Source organism: Rattus rattus, chromosome 1 (assembly GCF_011064425.1).
Source record: "Rattus rattus isolate New Zealand chromosome 1, Rrattus_CSIRO_v1, whole genome shotgun sequence".
NCBI lineage: Eukaryota > Metazoa > Chordata > Mammalia > Rodentia > Muridae > Rattus > Rattus rattus.
The window spans coordinates 134,658,167-134,677,083 of record NC_046154.1 but is presented as its reverse complement, the minus strand read 5'-3'; the positions used below and the strand labels follow the sequence as shown (position 1 = coordinate 134,677,083).

Genomic DNA, 18,917 nt, shown 5'->3' with positions numbered 1-18,917 from the left:
GATTTGGTTGGTTGGGTTGGTTGGTTGGTTGGGTTGGTTGGTTTGGTTGGTTGGTGATAGCACATTTTCCATGTTACAGATTGCTATAACCAACACAAAAGAGAAGCCAAGCCCCAGTTGAACTTTGCTGCTGCAAGGACCCTTCTTTATTAGCTAATATCTTAACCAGAATAGAAGCTCTCGGGTCAGAAACACCAAAAGGTTTAATTAGTGTAGTGGCACGTGCTCTTTATCTCAGCACCTGGGCATAGAGAAACCAGAGGATCTCAGGTTTAAGCCCAGCCTCAACTATATATTGAGTCCGAGGAAGTCTTGGGCTACGTAAGACTCTGTCTCTATGACCACAAAGAAAATATTCCTGTGGCTGCTTCATCAAGATAGAAGAAGCACCATCTACATTTGTGGGCGTTGTAAGCCCTAGACAAGGCAGGCTTGAGAAACACCACGTATGTTTCTAGATGTACACTAGGCACTTGTGTAATAGAGCCGGGTGGTATTCCTGTTTCCAACGCCGTCCTTTCTAGACTTGAGCGTCCGTGCGTTCTGGCTGTGAGCACTGCACATAACTCATTTCCCAGCAGGAGCTGTCTCGAGAGGGAAGACTTTCGATGAAGAAAGTAATGCTTCTATGAGCACTGCTAGAGATGAAACCCGAGATGGATTCTACATGGAGGATGGAGATCCTTCGGTGGCTCAGCTCCTTCACGAAAGGACATTTGCCTTCTCCTTTTGGCCCAAGGTTGGCAGGATTTTGTTACTGTGACTGTCTTGTTGATCTAACAAAAGAGCAGGAAGAAAGTCTCTGTAGCTTGATTTTTGTTTTCAGATAATATGAAGTAAACCTTGTTGGAGCATATGAAGAGTGCAGAATTTCCCTTTATTTTAAAGTAACGATCGAGAAGAACCCAAATGAAGAAACATTTAGGATGCTTTTTTAAAGACTGTGTAAAGCTTTTAGATTCAAAATAATTTATTAAAACTACCACTGTGTTCTTAAGACCAGAGAAGGGTGGTGGTGGACCCCTTTGCTCCCATTTATCCTGAGGTCATCCCAGATGTAGTTATCCATAACTCAAGGCAAAGGATGATTGCTCTTTGGTTAGGAAGCATAACTCTTCCAAATGTTCTCTGTGCCGTTAGGGCCTGTGTTTCTCAAGGCAGGAAGTAGTCATCATAAGTGCCACACTGTGCACTTGATGTGAGTCATCCCAGGCCACCCTTAATGGTGTTAATGTGGCTTAAAAAGAAGGTGACATTTCTGTCTGAAGGGTATACTGTCAACGAGATTTTTTTTTCCTGTTCCCTACCCGTGTCTTCTTGGTTCCTGGTCACACTAATTTCCCGCATTGAATCTAGAGCGGGAGTTTCTCAGTTCAGTCAAAGGTTTATAGTCACAGGCACTGTTAATCTATGGAAGCTTGGTGTAAGGAGCTGTAATTAGAACATTTTCACGTGCATGCTTCGGTGAAATTTGGAGCGATAATAGATGGAGGACCCAGACTGACATTCATTAGGTGTTCCTAGGTTGCCGCCCACTTCATAATGCTGAACTTTATTAATAGTGACGCTAATGACGGCCCCCTTCCTGGGACGCACTGCACTCTGGCCTGTGGCTGGCTCTGAAGGGCCAGGCCACGGAATTGCGAAGTGGAGAGGCTCCATTGAACCCACTGTGCCCTCGAGGCCAGTTCCTTTTACAATCCGAGGTTGTTTTGAAGGTGGTGTTTACTTGGTCTGCTCTCCGCTTCATGTCAAGCATTGAGCGTGGTTGAAAATAGTACTTTTTCTTTACGAGGGCAGCTAGAACATTCCATCGGAACCAAACCATCCTGATGGATTTTTGTCTGTTTACCAATTGCCAGGCGACTTCAGTCCAAATAATTGACCTTTCAACGCTCTGTGCTCTTCAGCATCTTGGTGCACATATTTATCCAGTAATTTAAAATGGGTCTTTGTTACAAATTCCCTGTGACTTTTTCCCCCTTCAGGACAGAGTAATGATAAACCGATTAGACAACATCTGTGAAGCTGTACTGAAAGGCAAATGGCCAATAAACCGGCGCCAGATGTTTGATTTCCAGGGCCTCGTCCCTGGTTACCCACCCTCCACCGTGGACAGTCCCCTGCAGAAGAGGAGCTTTGCCGAGCTCTCCATGGTCAGCCAGGCCAGTGTCAGCGCAAGTGAGGACATCACCACATCTCCTCAGCTGTCCAAGGTAAGCCACAGAGCGATTTGCTTGAGTGGGTGAAAGGAGATTTCTGTGACTTTTAACTCATTTGAGAGCTTGCGCTCACTAGCTGGTTTTGTATGTCTGTTTAATTGTGCTGCCCATATTGGCCTCAAACTCCTGGGCTCAAACAACCTCCCTGCCCCCAGCCCGTTAGGTAGCTGGAGTCACAGGCACACGTTACTATACCCAGCCAACTAGTGAGACTGTAAAGTAAGACGGTTGTTATTGCCGTAGCTGGGGCCACCCCGAGGAATGGGCTTATTTTCTCTAATGCCAGCCCCTGTTGCAGGTAAAGGTCTGGCTCATGACAACCCTGTTCTTTTGGGAATTTTCAATAGGATGACGCCCTCAACCTGTCTGTCCCTCGCCAGCGGCGGCGGAGAAGGAGGAAAGTTGAAATCGAGGCTGAAAGAGCCGCCAAGAGGCGGAATCTTATGGAGATGGTGGCCCAGCTTCGAGAGTCTCAGGTGGTCTCAGAAAACGGACAAGAGAAAGTCGTGGACTTATCAAAGGCCTCGAGAGAGGCAGCAAGTTCTACCTCAAATTTTTCATCTCTTTCTTCAAAGTTTATCTTGCCTAATGTCTCCACACCAGTGTCTGATGCCTTTAAGACTCAAATGGAGCTGCTCCAAGCAGGCCTTTCACGCACACCCACGAGGCACGTGCTCAATGGCTCCCTGGTGGACGGAGAGCCCCCCATGAAGAGGAGGCGAGGCAGGAGGAAAAACGTGGAGGGCCTCGACCTACTTTTCCTGAGCCACAAACGGACGCCGTTAAGTGCAGTAAGTTGGGTGTTCGCTCCCACAGTGTGTACCCATGTTGACAGCCAGCCCCCGGCCGCTGGGCCCTCTTATCTCAGCAACATCACATTGAAGCTGGCTTCTTCCAGCAGAGAAACAGTGTTACAATGAACAGAGCCATGGTGCTGGGCCAGGAAACCGTGTTGATCGCTGGTACAGATCACTCAGCCCCAGCCAAGGGCAGCGCGAGGATTTATTCTTCCCGGGGTTCTGACATATCGATTGCTCTGGAAAGAGTAGCATAAAGCAGAAACATGCTCTTCTGAGCATACAATTGTTATCTCTGAATTCCTGAGGAGGGAAAGCTTCTGCTAGGCTCATGTTGGGGGCCGGCATCGGTTAGACTTGCGTGACTGCTTAATGTCAGGCCTCCCTCAGGTACCTAACTGGTGGCGTGGAGTGCCCCTCCCCCCTGCTACTAGTTGTCTCAGAGATCTGAAACACATCACTGCTAGTTGGAGGACAAGTCAGTGGATTTTTAACTCGAAGGAAATAAAATGCAGTATAATAAATTGTCTTTTCCAAACTGCCTCAACCATGCCATCCCAAAACGGGACCCCTGACTCTCTGATGGCAAGAATTTTACCCTGAAGAACTCTGTTACATGTGCTCTGTGGAGAGTTGAGGACTTCATATCCTGAGCTATCGATTGGAAATTCTAATCAGTAGAGCCACTTTGGGCCGAGTCACTTTGAGCCTTTCCATAGGCAATGGGACAGGTTTTTTTTTTTGGGGGGGGGGGGGGGGTAGAGGGTCTATGATTTTAAAATAGAGAAACTAGTTTTGTTTTGTTTTGTTTTGTTCTGGCCCATCTTTTCCTCTTCGAGCTCTGTTATTTGCACCAGCTCTCTCTTTTGTAAGACAGGATCTCACTGTAGCCCAGGCTGGCCTTCAGCTGCCAGAGACCACCTGCTTCTGCCGCCCTGAGAACTAGGTTAGCCTGTGCTACAGTACCCAGCACCAGTTACTTGAGCCTAGAGAGAGGCTTAAAAATTGAAAAGGAAGAAAAGGCATACTTGGAAAGTAACAACACATCAGTCTTTGAAAATTGTAGCCGCGTAGTGGGGTGTAAACGGAAGCGTCCATGCTCCATCTGGGTTGAGTTAACTTTAATGTCAGTGCGTATAGCTAAGAGAACTCGTTCTTGCTGGAGTTTTGCTCTTTCAAGACAGGGTTTCTCTGTCTGCCCTGGACTTGCTTTGTAGACCAGGTAGGCCTAGAACTCAGGGATCTGCCTGCCTCTGCTCCCCAGTGCTAAGATTAAAGGTGTGTGCCAACCCTGCCCATCAGGAACTCCTAGTAGATGTTAGAAAATGAATTTATTTTTTAAGACTTATTTTATGTATATGAAAACATTGTTGCTGTCTTCAGACACACCAGAAGAGGGTATCAGATCTCAGTTCAGATGGTTGTGAGCCACCATGTGATTGCTGGGAACTGAACTCAGGACCTCTAGAAGAACAACCAGTGTTCTTAACTGCTGAGCCCTCTCCAGCCCAGGAAATGTATTTTTAAGGCCTTTTATTTTTTGACTATTAGATATTGTGAATTGGAGATCTCCCCAGTGCTTGATGCTGGTTTGTATGTGAATAAAATACGTGGGAGGTGCTGAGTCAGCAGTAGAGAGAGGAACACGGCTTCATCTCCGTATCTCAGCTCCCACTGCTGTCACGAAGGAGGATGGTGCCTTCATTGGCATCACCAGTGGTGACTGTGTTCTCTGGGCCAGGCACGGGGATTCAAAGAGTAAAGTCCAGATCTGACAAGACGTGTTAGAAAGTCAGTGTTGGAGTGAGGTGACCGATGTCTACTTTCAAGTACTCCCCAATCAAAACATTCAAAGCACTCTACATTCTGAACCTCTTGGGCACCAACAGTCCAGTAACTAGAAAATCCCACAGTTGACTTCACATGAAGGGTCCCAGTTAAAGCATAGCCACAGTACAGGCAAAATGACCCAGTACGTAAAGATTGGTGACGTCATTTTGATCCTGGACCAAAAGTGCACAAAGATAGAAGAAGAGAAGCAACTCCTCAAAGCTGACCTCTGACCTCCACATCATGGTACATACATGTGCACATTTGCACACACACACACACATCATGCATTTATGCATACAATCAATGAAAAAATTTTACAACACTTAACATTAAAATATTACATTAAAACTGCTTAAGGCTTTGTGGTGAAGATGTATAAATGTGAAATGAATTCATGTTTAGACATGAATCCCAGCCCCAGTATGTCTGACAGTGTATGCACAAATACTCGAAAAATGCAAAATTGAAAATGAATCCTAGTTTTAGGTGTTCTGGATAAGGGGACCCAACCTGAGTGACGTATCACAGTTGTGCATGTGTGCTGGGATCAAGGCGTGCTCACAGTGCTCCCAAGGAAAGCTTGGCGTGTGGAGGAGAGGAGGCTGGAGAACCCTTAAGTACTGAGGCGAGAGAGCACCTCTCATGTGCCTGGCTTTGAGACCCAGACATTTTGCTGGCAAGTTCGGTGAAGTCATGAAGCCGAGGTGGACATGGCCATGAAGTAGAATGCAGGTTGTGGAAAGCCTAGAGTGCCAACCTGAAGAACATGGGGGTTGTCCTGAAGGCACTGGGGAGCCTAGCTAGGAGAGTGACTTAATGGCGGCTTTTGAACCGGTGGAGATTACTGCATTTTAGAAAGCCCTGGGGATAGAGATAATGGATGTTGGAATGTAGAAAGCACAGCATTTAAGGACCAGCAGCAGGGCGAGGGCGGAGTGCTTGTTTCTGGTGTTTCTGTGCCTGCCTAATATAAAGTGGTGCTCTCCCAACAGACTTGTACTGCTCTCTGAGTGCGAGGGGGCCAGTTACTTATAAACTGGTGCTTGTTGGAACAGTATCCGGGGATCCCTTTCACTCACCTCTAGCATGGTGGCATCATCCTAGTGGTGGCTTGCTTGGCCCTCTAGGCTTTGTGTTTCTTACAGAAGAATACTGTTCCTCCCTTCCGAGGGAGTCTAGAAGTCTTCTATTCTGAAAGCCATCCTAAAATGGGCACTGTTTCCAATAGCGTCTCCCCTTTGGATCACAGATCCTTTGGGCCGGGAGAGCATCTTCCTTGCGTAGAGCCTTCTCAGAATCTTACTGTACAATAATTCAGATCCCTGTTCGTTTCCTGCAGGAGGATGCTGAGGTGACCAAAGCTTTTGAAGAAGATATAGAGACTCCACCAATAAGAAACATTCCTTCTCCTGGACAGCTGGACCCCGACACCCGGATCCCTGTGATAAACCTTGAAGACGGGACTAGGCTGGTGGGAGAAGAGGCTCCTAAAAACAAGGACTTGGTTGACTGGCTGAAGCTGCACCCTACGTACACCGTCGACATGCCAAGTTATGTACCAGTAAGTGCCGCGAAGCCCGGGCTTGTGAAGCCTCACTGGGTCTGCCCGATGGCTTCTTATCTGAGTGAATTCTTGACGGCTACCTGCACCCTCTGTCTTTGGCTTGAATGTCTCCAAGTTCACACGTGCCCCAGATTTCTGCTGTGACTCTGACATGAGAAACTGGCTGCAGTCTGTCCTACTGAAGGACACTCTCACAGCTACCTGAAGATGTCTGCTAACTCGTTTTCCTACTTCTCCAGCAGGCTTTCCTCACATGGTCTAGCTCCCAGGTGTCTAGGCTTGGGGGCGGGGGATGAATTTCCTTGGTCTTCAGACAAAGCTCTTGTTTCCAGAGATTTCTTTTAAGCACCTAGCCCTTGCTAGGTGTTACACTACACATCAGCCATTATCTCCCACGTGGTGTGCCCCATAGACCACTTTCTAGCCGGCAACACAGATCTCTCCCTATGCTTTTGTGATTGATATTTTTTTTTTAAACATTTCATACTTTTTCACTCCTAACAGCTACCTTTCAGCCTCTCCACTTATAACAGCTCAAAGACAAAAATCTCATGTAGTCACTTAGGATATCATCCCTGGGTTTCATTTATGTCACCGACTAGGGATGAGTAGAGGCACTATAGAAAGTTTCTTTTAACATACTATGATTCGCATAGACATTTGAAGGCACGCTCCTCCCCTTTTGTTCTGGCTGCCAGGGACTGAACCCCCAGGTGCTCACAGATGCTGTTCGGGTGTTCTGCCATAGTCACACCTCCAGCACGGCACAAAAACTTACAATAAGAGTCTCACTGAAGGAGATTGTCAGACGGCTGGAGAGTTGGCTCATTGGTTAAGAGCACTTGTTGCTCTTGCCAAAGACCTGAGTTCAGTTTCCAGCACCCATTTATAACTCAAGCTCCAGGAGAGCCCTTTGCTCTCCGAGGGCACCGAGCACATACATACATACATACATACATACATACATACATACATACATACATACAGGCAAAACACTCATACACAGAAACTAAACAAGTCTTAAAAACTTTTAAGTAGAGTCTCTACTAGTACCAGTTGGATAGACCAGTCGGTGCTGGGAGAGCCTTTCTGAGAAAAGCAGAGTTTCTGTTGAATGGCAATGATTGTTAGAACTTCCCAGTACCTGAGCCTGTTCTTTTAGGTATTTATAGGAAGGGGCCAGTGCTAAACACAGCCTCATTAAATACGTCCTTTTCTTTTGCAGAAGAATGCAGACGTGCTCTTTTCCCCGTTTCAGAAACCGAAACAGAAACGGCATAGATGTCGGAATCCTAATAAATTGGACATAAACACCTTGACAGGGGAAGAAAGAGTTCCTGTGGTTAACAAACGAAATGGGAAGAAGGTAAATGCTGGGGGAGGGGCTGGCGAGAACAGGACGAAGAGTCAGACTTCTTCTAGATCCCTTGCCTGTGTCTGTGGACCTGGAAAGAGGGAGACGAGGGGAGAGGGGAGGGAAACCTCCATGGTGTTCAGATATTCACCAGATGCGTCTTCCCAGATGGGCGGAGCCATGGCCCCTCCAATGAAGGACCTGCCCAGGTGGCTGGAGGAGAACCCTGAGTTTGCAGTCGCTCCAGACTGGACCGATATCGTCAAGCAATCTGTAAGTACACGAAAGAAATCCGCATACAGCTGTGTGCCTGGGCACTTCTTGTCCCATTGGCTAGTAGCTATCCAGTCGCAACTTAATCCCAGCTTAAAAGAATTGTCGTAATGCGTCATTTTCCTCCGTAATCAGTGTGTTGTGTTTTACACACATCCAGGAACATTAAGATTGTTAGCTGTGATGTCCAGTCTTAAAATAGGCAGCCATTCTGCATAAAATGTTATCATTATCAGTTCCTTCCGAGACAAATAAGTGGCGTGCTTATTGGTTTTGTTTTGGGGACCCAGTCTTATGAACTGGTACCTACCCAGTCTCCTATCCGAGGCCCTCGTACATCTGATTTCACCTCTGTAGCCCTGACTACTGCTGTCAAGCCTCCATTCCTAATGGTCTGTCTTTCAAAGCTGGATAAAATGGAAGCAGGAACTACGGAACGGAGACTGGCTTCCACTGAGTGTTTTCCATCACCCAGGATGGAGCATGTGCCAGGGGTCTGCTCCTCCTTGTTGTACAGCATGCTACTGCGTGCTCGGCCACCTCAGGCTACTCCGGGCACCCGTGGAAAGACCCCTGGGGTTTTTCACATTCGTGAAATTATCAGTGAGCGGAACCACTGTAAATGTTTACGTGCAGGTTTTGGTATAGCTTCTCATGGGGGTGGGAGCGGGTGAGTTCAACTTACTCAATTTTTCTAAACTATTACAGTTTTTTCTTATTCTTACCTATATTTGAAATATCTGGAATGCACAGTATATAGAAGGTCTTAAAGTGACTCTTTTGCGGGGCTGGGGATTTAGCTCAGTGGTAGAGCGCTTACCTAGGAAGCGCAAGGCCCTGGGTTGGTCCCCAGCTCGAAAAAGAAAAAAAAAAAAAAAAAAAGTGCCTCTTTTGTGATATTATTTTACCGTTTTTTTCTTCCATACAAAACCTTTTAAAATCGGCATATTTATTTGGCAGTTAACTGACAAATGAAAGGGTTCTTTTTTGTTTGTTTGTTTTTTTGGTTTTTTTTTGAGCTGGGTGCTTGCTGCATACGTGCACATCAAGTACTGATTACACCAGTTACTCCAGTCAGTCAGCCACCACTGCCAGTCAGTCAGCCACTGTCTGGTGTGTTGATCCTAAGTTAATTATGGACGCAGCTACCTTGGCATTCACTTCAGTGGTGGAGTAGCTTGAACAGTTTTTTTCTGCAACTCAGCACAATCCAGCAATCGAACATAAATTTGCAAGAAACAACCGGTGCTTCCCCAAGTTCTCACGTTAAGCATTTAGAATGGAAACAGTTGCTTGCCTGTTTTAAATGTCGGTATGGAGCTCGAGAAAGCCCACCTTGGCAGTAAGTACTCTAACCCGCCTCTACAGCTGCTGTCTGCTTTCCCTGCCCCTCCAGGGTTTTGTTCCCGAGTCAATGTTTGACCGGCTCCTCACTGGACCTGTGGTGCGGGGAGAAGGAGCCAGCAGGAGAGGACGGAGGCCCAAGAGCGAGATCGCCCGAGCAGCTGCAGCGGCTGCTGCTGTCGCCTCTACTTCAGGGATCAACCCTCTGTTGGTGAACAGCCTGTTTGCTGGGATGGACCTGACGAGCCTTCAGAATCTCCAGAACCTCCAGTCCCTCCAGCTGGCAGGGCTCATGGGCTTCCCTCCAGGACTGGCCACAGCTGCCACCGCCGGAGGCGATGCGAAGGGCCCCGCCGCAGTGCTGCCCCTGATGCTGCCGGGGATGGCGGGCCTGCCCAACGTGTTCGGCCTGGGCGGGCTGCTGAACAACCCCCTCTCAGCTGCTACTGGAAACACCACTACTGCTTCGAGTCAAGGAGAGCCAGAGGACGGCACTTCAAAAGCGGAAGAGAAAGGAAACGACAATGAAGACGAGAACCGAGACTCTGAGAAAAGCACAGACGCCGTTTCGGCTGCTGACTCTGCGAACGGATCTGTTGGTGCTGCTACTGCCCCGGCTGCATTGCCCTCCAACCCGCTGGCCTTCAACCCTTTCCTCCTGTCCACCATGGCCCCAGGCCTCTTCTACCCATCCATGTTTCTACCTCCAGGACTGGGGGGATTGACACTGCCTGGCTTCCCAGCACTGGCGGGACTCCAAAACGCCGTGGGCGCCAGCGAAGAGAAGGCTGCTGACAAGGCCGAGGGCGGCCCCTGTAAAGACGGAGAGACCCTGGAAGGCAGCGACGCCGAGGAGAACCTGGACAAGACTATAGAGTCCTCCATCTTGGAAGACGAGGTTGCACAGGGTGAAGAGCTGGACTCCCTCGAAGGCGGGGACGAGATAGAAAACAACGGAAATGACGAATAGCAGCAGCAGTTCCACTGAAAGTGTTGAAAACTGTTGACAGGTGGTAGTCCTACTGTTTACACTCACAGTTAATGTTCATACCTAGTTTTATAAGCTGTTCTGTAACATAGTGTAGCAAAAAGAAAAAAAAAGGAAAAAAAAAGAAAGGAAAAAAGTCCAAGTCATGTTATGCAGGTGCGTCCGGAGGTATCTTGGTCATTAAGTATTCTGCAGTGCATTATTTATTATGCCTAGGAAGGATGAAATTTGAGAGGTGATCATGTCTCTTTAAGGAAACTTACATAATGCTCTGCTCTTTTCTCCTTTGGGTACCACTGGTATTATAATAAAAAACAATTTGTAACCGAGCGGCACGAGCGGAAGGAAGTGCTGCTCAGAGGAAGTATGAAGTTATATATTTAATTTTTTAATTTTAATTTCTTTTTTGCTGTGAAGGTCAAGATGAAATTCACCGTACATATCATAACCCTGCTCGTTCGCCTCCCTTTCCTGACTTTATGGGGGTTCCCACCTTTTTCGCATACACACATCCACACACTCTGACAATCTCCACGTTAGTGTGAACGCCTCCCGCCCCGAGGCGCAGCAATAATAAGGCAGCTGTTGAATGTGAAGGGTCCCTTTGGAAAAATAACCTTCTGGGAGGGTTCTCGCCAGACAACTGCAGTTCCATTGGCTTGTGGTCTTGTGATGCACTGGTATAAACAAAAATAAAGAGAAGAGTAAATAGAAGACTGAGAGAAGTGAGAATCAGGTACCTTTTTTTTTTTTTTTTTTTTTTTTTAAATTAAAGGACTTTGTTACTTTAGCCACAAAGCTAAAACAGCATTACCTCAGCTCTAAACTAGCCTTGAAGTTTACAGACAGGACTTTGTAAATGTTTTTCTTTGTTGTGATGTCCTTTTATTTTTCTCTCTCTCTGAAAACTGCTATCATGTAAGATAAAATGTACATTTCTGCCAACTGTAGTAATGATGCTTTTAATAAAAGTGACCCATGATACGCAGAGATGTAGTTATAGAATGCAGTATATAGGGGAACCGGTGTTCACTTTTTTTTTTTTTTTTTTTGTATTCGCAATAGCTGCAGATACAGCGTTCTGGCTTTCGTGCTTTGCTCACTCTGTCCCCTCGTGCTAGATTAGTTGTTAGTGACCCGCACTAGCCATCTTCAAGACCCGATGGGGAGGGAAACCTTGAATTACCACCTTCATGTAATTCCACGCCAGATATCTCAGCAGACGCACTCATACACAGACCTCTTACTGCTCCCCTGAAAGGGCATCTGAGAGGAGGAATCCCGAAAATGTGTGCAGCCTGTGATAATGGGGTACACCGTAGACAAAAGGGCAGGAGAAAAACGAGGCTTTAATAAGCACGCTATCTAGGTCATTTATCCTTGGATAATGGGAGAAAAACACGATGTCGTAGTGTCAGCAAGGGACACAAAGGCATTCTGGTATCCTGCCGACCAGAGCTTGATGTCAGCAGCCAGTGTGTGGAGAGACCCACGTGGAACTAAAATGGACCCACTTTTGTGTGTGTGTGTGTGTGTGTGTGTGTGTGTGTGTGTGTGTTTGTGTGTGTTGTGTGTGTGTCTGTGTGTGTGTGAGTGTGTTGTGTGTACACGTACCCACGCATGCACATTCACCCAGTCTCAAGAGCTACTAGATTATTATACCCTTCGTTTTTTGCAATAAGATTTAAATTATAAGACCTGTTTTCTATGTCATCCGAGCAAACCCTATTCCATCTAAACAAGAAGTGAATGGATAAGGATAGAACTGAGCATGTCTTTTACCCTCCTACTCCCCCTTTACACGCCAGTGCACACACAGGTTATCCTTTACATGGGGTAGGTCAGTCTATCTAAATTCCTTTTGGGTGGCGAGATTCCAGCTGACTTGTGTGTCCAAGATGAAAATATGCCCGTATGGCTGGAAGAGGAAGAGCAGCTTGACGCTACCAGAGTGGCTGAATCTTGAAAGTTAACCAGCCCGTGCTCAGTAAGCAAGTGCCTTGGAACGCCTTCTGAAATGACGTCCTTTGACTGTGGGAGCGAAACTAGATCTGCACAAAGCAGAGACCTTAAATGTTTACCTGAAAGACTGCAGTAGGGAGACCTCGTCTAATAAAATGCGTTATGGAAGGGTCTATTCCTAAAGTTCTTTATTTGCTGGGAAGTTCCTTGTCAGCCTCTGTGGACAGGGTTGAGCATGACTCTGTCCCTGTCAGCACTGAACGTCGAGAGTGATGTGGATCTTCAAAGCAGGTGCCCGTTGCTTGGCAGCAGTAAGAACTCTGAACTTAGAAATCCACGCACATTTTTGTATTACACAAAGCCGTTCAGGTTTCCACATTGGAAAATACATGTTTGCTTTCTTTCAGTGGAAAGAAGTTTTGACCCATCTCGCATCTGTCTGAAAAATATTTATAGTTCAGGCTAATGCTAACCAGTGTTTCCTGTGCTGTAAATGCCAATGCACCAGCACTGTTGAGCCTCTATGCTTGAGGGGAGCCAAGGGAGATGGTAAGTAAGTGGCTCCCACTGCATTTCCGAGGACAGTCTGAACCACGGTCCACCGGGCCCTCCCATTGAGTTTCAAAAGAAAACTGACATGGGGATGATCCAAAGTCGTTGGTGTTAACTGTGTTTTATAGATTCCTCTTCATAATGGCACAGTACAGTTGAGGCTGAACCTTGAGAGAAAAGCTTTTTTAAGTCGCTTTTGAGGCAAGGTCTCCATGCAGCCTAGGCTGACCGCATGCTCACTTTCCTGCTTCTGCCTCCCAAAACGCTGGGGCCAGTCAGTCGTGAGCCATCGCTCAGGAAGATTAGATCTGGAAACTGGAAATTCTCAGTCCCAGTTCGTGTGTTTAAGTTTGAGTTTGTGTTGCGCCCCACCCCTACCCCAAGTATTTCTAATGTATAAAGAAACCAAGACTTTGAAAGGATGAACTTGATCCTGATAGAACCTGGTACGGAACCAAGCCTGATCTCTAAGCACAGGCCCTTAACCACTGTGCTAATGAAATCAAGACTCAGGAGTAGGCAGTCACTGGTGCTGAAGTTAGAGAGAAGGAAAACAAAAACAAAACTGGACCCCTGCTGTTGTGCTTCTTACCTTGTACTTGACTGGTGGGCTCAAGTTTTGGCACAGCAAAGAAGACTTACTAAACCTGACATAGACTGGAAAAGTCAAAAGTCTCCAGGGGACCAGCCAAGCTCACCTACACTTTGAGAAACACTAGGCGGACCTGGCTGCAGGATATCCAGAGAGAAAGGAATAACCAATACAAAGACCTTAAACTAGGACTGCTACAGGATGGGGAGGAATATTGCACGTCTGTCGAGAAGAGTTGGGAAGTGGGGTTATATCGTATAGGACCTGGATGGTTCTAGTGGGAGATTGGGCTTCATCTAAGCACTAAAGAAAGTCATTGGAAGTCTCCAGCCAGGAAAGGGAGAGATCTGTGCCTTTAAAGGGTCAATATGGCAATAGCCCAAAAATGAGGGCTAGCAAAAGGAAGTGAGGAATTCCAGCTGGGAGGTAGGTTTCAGCAGTGTGCTCGAGAAATATTTTAGAGATAAAACCTGTTCAAATAAACAGCTCAATGAATAATTGGAATTAACTCATCAGAACTACCACCACTTGAAGTATATCCAGAGGTAAAACCAACAGATAAAGAATATTTTCTATGGGTTTTTTTGTTGTTGTTTTTCTGTAATGCCAAAATTAGTGGTCTTTAAGGAGAAATTAGAAACTGAAATACTTATTTCAATTCATAATACAATGAAAATTATTTTTGAGTCAACTTTAGAATTTAATTCTTTATATTTTCATTTTTCACTTTACATCTGATCAAAGCCCCCTCTCCTCCCAGCCCACCCCTCACATGGCTCCTACCCCTCCTTCCTCTTCACCTCTGAGAAGGGAGGGGTCTCTCCCAGGGAACCAACCCAGCCTGGCATCCAAGTGAGAAGGTGCAGCTTTACAGAGATGGCACGTCTGCAGTGGAGACCCCTAGAGCACAGTGACATTAAATTGGGAAGCAGGATGCGGTCAGTGCCTTCTGGCTAACACTTGAGAGTTAGCAGAGGTCTTATGCATTCACTGTGTCTCTTGAATAAGCAGGTTTGTATATTTCCTTAGCTCAGGTAAGGTTTACCACAGTTTTATAGACATACTGAACTAAATTGAAAACTACTTCCGGAATCTAGTCTAGACTCCTTCCCTGTGACACATTTCATCTCTTTTTTTTTTTTTAGTATCTGAGTCACATACTTGAGAATATTCTAGGATGCTGAAAACAGTCATTGGCCTATTAAATGTAGTGTCAGCTCTCCTAAAGGATCTGTAGTAAGCTCTAGCTTTGGGTCTACATGTAGCTGAATTTTAGTTTGGTTTCCTTAGTTGTTTTCCTGTGCAGTTTAAACAGAACGGAACAGGACAGTGACAGCATCAAGTGTGTTCATTTCTGACACCTGTTTGCATGGTCCGTGGCCCCTAAGCAGTTTGGGGTTCCCATCCCTAGAGCAAAGGAGATTGAGTGGTGTCGGCGTGCTCATTAGTCTGCGGCTGAACTGGAGCCGAGCCTCTCTGCAGCCTGTGAGCGGTCTTTTTCCCCGTGGCCTCCTGGCCCAGAGAACAATCTATCATGGTGGATTTGGAGTTGTAGCAAAGCAGCGCCTTAGTGAGACTTCTAGTGTGTAAGGCAGAAGCGCCTATCCAAAAAGTCACGTAGGCTTCCGTCTAGGCGACACCCTCCACTGCCCTTTCACCACCTCCACAGTTTGATCTGAAAGCTTAATTTCGAGATTACCCCAGAAACATGATCCTCCCCACCACCTGAAGGGAGCCAGGGGATGCTTTGCAACCCAAAACCTGCCTTGCTTCTGCCAATGTTTGTTCTAAACTTCCGATTGGATGGGGGCTGGGTGGCTGAAAAGGAAGGAAGCAAGCTATGCATTTAATGGTTTGAGGGGAAGGCACGAGGCATCTGACAGGGGCGTGGATCCCTGTTCACCACGTCCCACCATGCCTCCCTGGGAGGCAGTAAACGCTGTTTCCTGTTTTGTAGATTTCTTTCTTTTTGTTAGTATGTATGTACTGAGGAGCCAACCACACCACACCCAGCCAGTTAGGCCCGAACAGCTACTATCCCTTTGCATGAGAAATGGGGTCATCTCACCAGAATGGTGTGTCTTCCTGTCTCCCACTTGGCTTCTTCAGGGCCACTGTAATTCTCACTGCTGTTTACACAGCTGTACGTTCCTCTGCTAGGCCTGGAGACCCCACGGTAACTCCATGGTGTTTTCCCTCTTACGATGAGAGGCCTGGAAAATGAGAGCAGCCATAGCCTCTTGCCATGGACTTGTCCTGTCCCAGTCTCTGCTGCTGCATCTTTCTGAGGGGCACCTGTTATCAGCTCAGAGTAACCCGAGGTGACTCTGTCAAACCACCCTGAAGGTCTTCTGCCCCGTACTCTCTAAGGTATCTAAAATCTAAAGGTATGAACACGTCCCGTCCTTTTCTGTGGAAAGCCAGTGTGGTCTGAGCCACCAAACAGAAGGACACCGTCATAGCAGCTCAGTGACAAAGCAGTTGGCTTGGACTCCCTGCCCTTAGACCACTTGGAGTAAAGGGTCTATGTACAGTAAGAATGTGTGGCCAGTGAGGGGAAGAATACAGTTTAAGCTTTTATTCCAAAACATTCCCATCAAAACACTTCCGTAAGGAGTGTGTAGGTGTGAGTGTCTCTATTAAAATCTTGCTAAGGCCTTGGCAATGGTTCAGTCAAGAGGCTGCTATGGCTGACAAGTGGAGTTCAAACCCCCAGACACAGTGGTACAAGGAGAGAACCAACTCCTGAAAGTTACTCCCTGATCTCTCACATGCCAACACACATACATATACTACCTAAATCCAGTGTATTTTTAATTATGTATTTAACTGAAGATCTTTGTTGGTGTTTCCTTCTATGCTCCACCCAACAGTTACCTGGCAATAGCCAGGTAGGCCTTGCTTGCTATAAAAGGTCCAAACTGCCAGGCCTACCTGGGCTGAGCATAGAATAAATGGGAACAATGATCTTTGCCTTTCTCTCTCTGACCCCTTTCTTCCTCTCTCCCCTTCCCCCGTCTCTGTACATGTTCCTGGCCAGCCTCTTTTCTCTTCTCCTCTCCTCTCCTCTCCTCTCCTCTCCTCTCCCCTTTCTCCATCTCTCTCTGTCTCTCTGTCTCTGTCTCTCTCTCTTTTTCTCTCTCTCTGCCTTCTGTCTTTCTCTGTCTTCTACTCCCTCTCAACTCCCCTTCCTATGTCCCTAAATAAACTCCTTTATCCTATACTACATCCCTTCCTGTGGCTTCCCCTCAGGGACACTGATGTCTCAGTGTGGGCCCACCGAGGTACCCCTCCCCACCATCATACCTGGTTCAATGAAACATATCCTTGGCTCCTTTTTATAAAACGCAACAATCATGACCCCAAAGCCTGAGTCACAGCAAAGAATAATTTATGTCACATGCTTCTGCATTCTTTTTATGTTTCGTTTTTTGTTTTTTTTTCCTTGAGACAATCTCACCATGTACTCTCAGTTCGCCTGCCTGAGTGCTGGGGTCACAGGTGTGTCCTACCATGCCTAGCTTTAATTATTTTTCTAGTGTGACATAATATAACAGGCCAGATGAGCCATCGGTGGCTCTCCAAAGGGATTGGGAGCACATGGTGTGGGCTACATGTTGGAAGAAAGCTGACCTTGTCGACCACTGTTTTCTCCCTACCATTTGCAGCTCAAATGCACCCATGACCAAAGCCCCCACTCTGTTCCCCTCCCCCACACCTCTGTTACCATGACAAGTGCTGTGGGAGAAAGTAATGTCAAAAACACATTACCTGGGAATTTCACAAAGCCATTTACAGTTCTACTGGCTAGCTGGGCATACCTAAGTTTTAAAGGGTAAGAACTCGTGGACAATTATAAGTGCCTCGTGACACTGGACACATCCCTGCATGTTAGAATGTTCACGAATGTGACACATTGATCCAGCAATAATGCCTGCCAAATGCCTCTCTCCCTGCACCCAGGGAGTCATTGAAGCCCACCAGAACTTAAAAGGTTAAGGCAAACACACTGTCTTAATAGCTGTTACAGACACAAATGACCCTAGCTCCTTGGTTGTTAGTCGTAACTAAACGTATTGAATTATTAAGTTTCTGAGTCTGGAGATCTGAGGGGAGACCCGTGACTTCATGGTTTGTCTTAGCTTCCTATAATTTGACTTCACTGAGCTTGCTTTAAGGCAAGCTCATGTAGGCTCCTAAATTATTGGGATTAAAACAAAACAATGACCACTAAATGTAAAAAACAAAAACAAAAACAAACAAACAAAAAAAGAAAACTTGGGTTAAGTGATCTACACACCAACCTATCTTGTATTACCGTGGTTATTTGCTACTTTAAAGTGTCAGCCATGACTCAAGCATGACGCCCCTGGCCAGTTCTACAAAACCAGACACCTGCTTGGTGAATGAAATGCGTCCTTTTAGATTTCTGGTTCTGCTTCGGGCCTTCATATATTTAAGGCTCTCTAGGAATACAAATCATGAAGACTTTGTATTTAGTGAGGAAACCTTTTTTCAAAAAGTACTTTTAGCCTTTTGGGGGCGATTGATTGCCAAATATTTACCATGCAACCTGAGTTGGGAAATAGGGGTTGAGGAAAAAAAGAGTGTAGCTTAGTCGCATGGGCCTCGGGCTGTCATTGATCTGGTTAACTACCCAACCCTTGTCTCCCTACTGATAGGGGTTTGAGGGCATGTGTACATGCACTGTGTCAACTGATACGTGTAGCTTTGAAACAAGCAAGATATTCACTACTTTCAAGACTAAAAAAAAAAATGCCAGGGTTCAGTTTTTCTCAGGGTTAGTGGTGGGCTTGATGGATCTCACAAGCTGGTCCTAAAACCCTAAACCACATATACTGTCTTCCCACTACTTCAGAACCAACCAGGGCCTCCTCCCACGCACAGCGGGAACAGGAACTTGGCTCATCTCAGAGCACCCTCTCCCGTTGGTTCACCAGGGAAAGGCAGACAAACGGTGCTCTTTACCTCCTTTGTGACACAGTGTGTGGATGAGAACAGGACTCTCGAAGGCACGTGTCTGAACTGGCACTGACTAAGTGCCAGCTTCAAAGCCGCCATCGTCGTCTGATGATGAGTCTCAAAGTGCCACAAGTAAAGTGCGAGGAACACTGGGGAGATAACGGTCGTGGTGTTCCCAAGGCACAGAGCTGATGCCTGGCCTGAAGGACAGGCGACTGCTGTGATTGGAATCAGCTTTGAGCCTGGAGGAAGGGCGTGGTCATGATCGTGGTCGTTGTGGTGCCACAGCATGGGAGAGGGATGGCTAGCTGGGGCCTCACACATATTTAGAGTTCCATAGGAATGTCTTTTTTTTTTTTTTTGGTTCTTTTTTTCGGAGCTGGGGACCGAACCCAGGGCCTTGTGCTTCCTAGGTAAGCGCTCTACCACTGAGCTAAATCCCCAGCCCCTAGG

The 18,917-nt window shown here is 46.6% G+C and overlaps 1 protein-coding gene across 1 annotated transcript in view; it reads left to right on the top strand.

Annotated features, from left to right (window-relative positions):
* Chd7 (chromodomain helicase DNA binding protein 7) overlaps window positions 1-11,365 on the top strand; it is a 179,208-nt gene extending 167,843 nt beyond the window's left edge. Inside the window, exons 34-40 of the mRNA XM_032906136.1 lie at window positions 582-739; window positions 1,989-2,216; window positions 2,570-3,013; window positions 6,192-6,413; window positions 7,642-7,782; window positions 7,939-8,043; window positions 9,440-11,365. Coding sequence (XP_032762027.1) covers window positions 582-739; window positions 1,989-2,216; window positions 2,570-3,013; window positions 6,192-6,413; window positions 7,642-7,782; window positions 7,939-8,043; window positions 9,440-10,357 — 2,216 coding nt within the window. The 3' untranslated portion in view covers window positions 10,358-11,365. The remainder of the gene's footprint in view (window positions 1-581; window positions 740-1,988; window positions 2,217-2,569; window positions 3,014-6,191; window positions 6,414-7,641; window positions 7,783-7,938; window positions 8,044-9,439) is intronic.
* The last annotated feature ends 7,552 nt before the right edge of the window (window positions 11,366-18,917 follow it).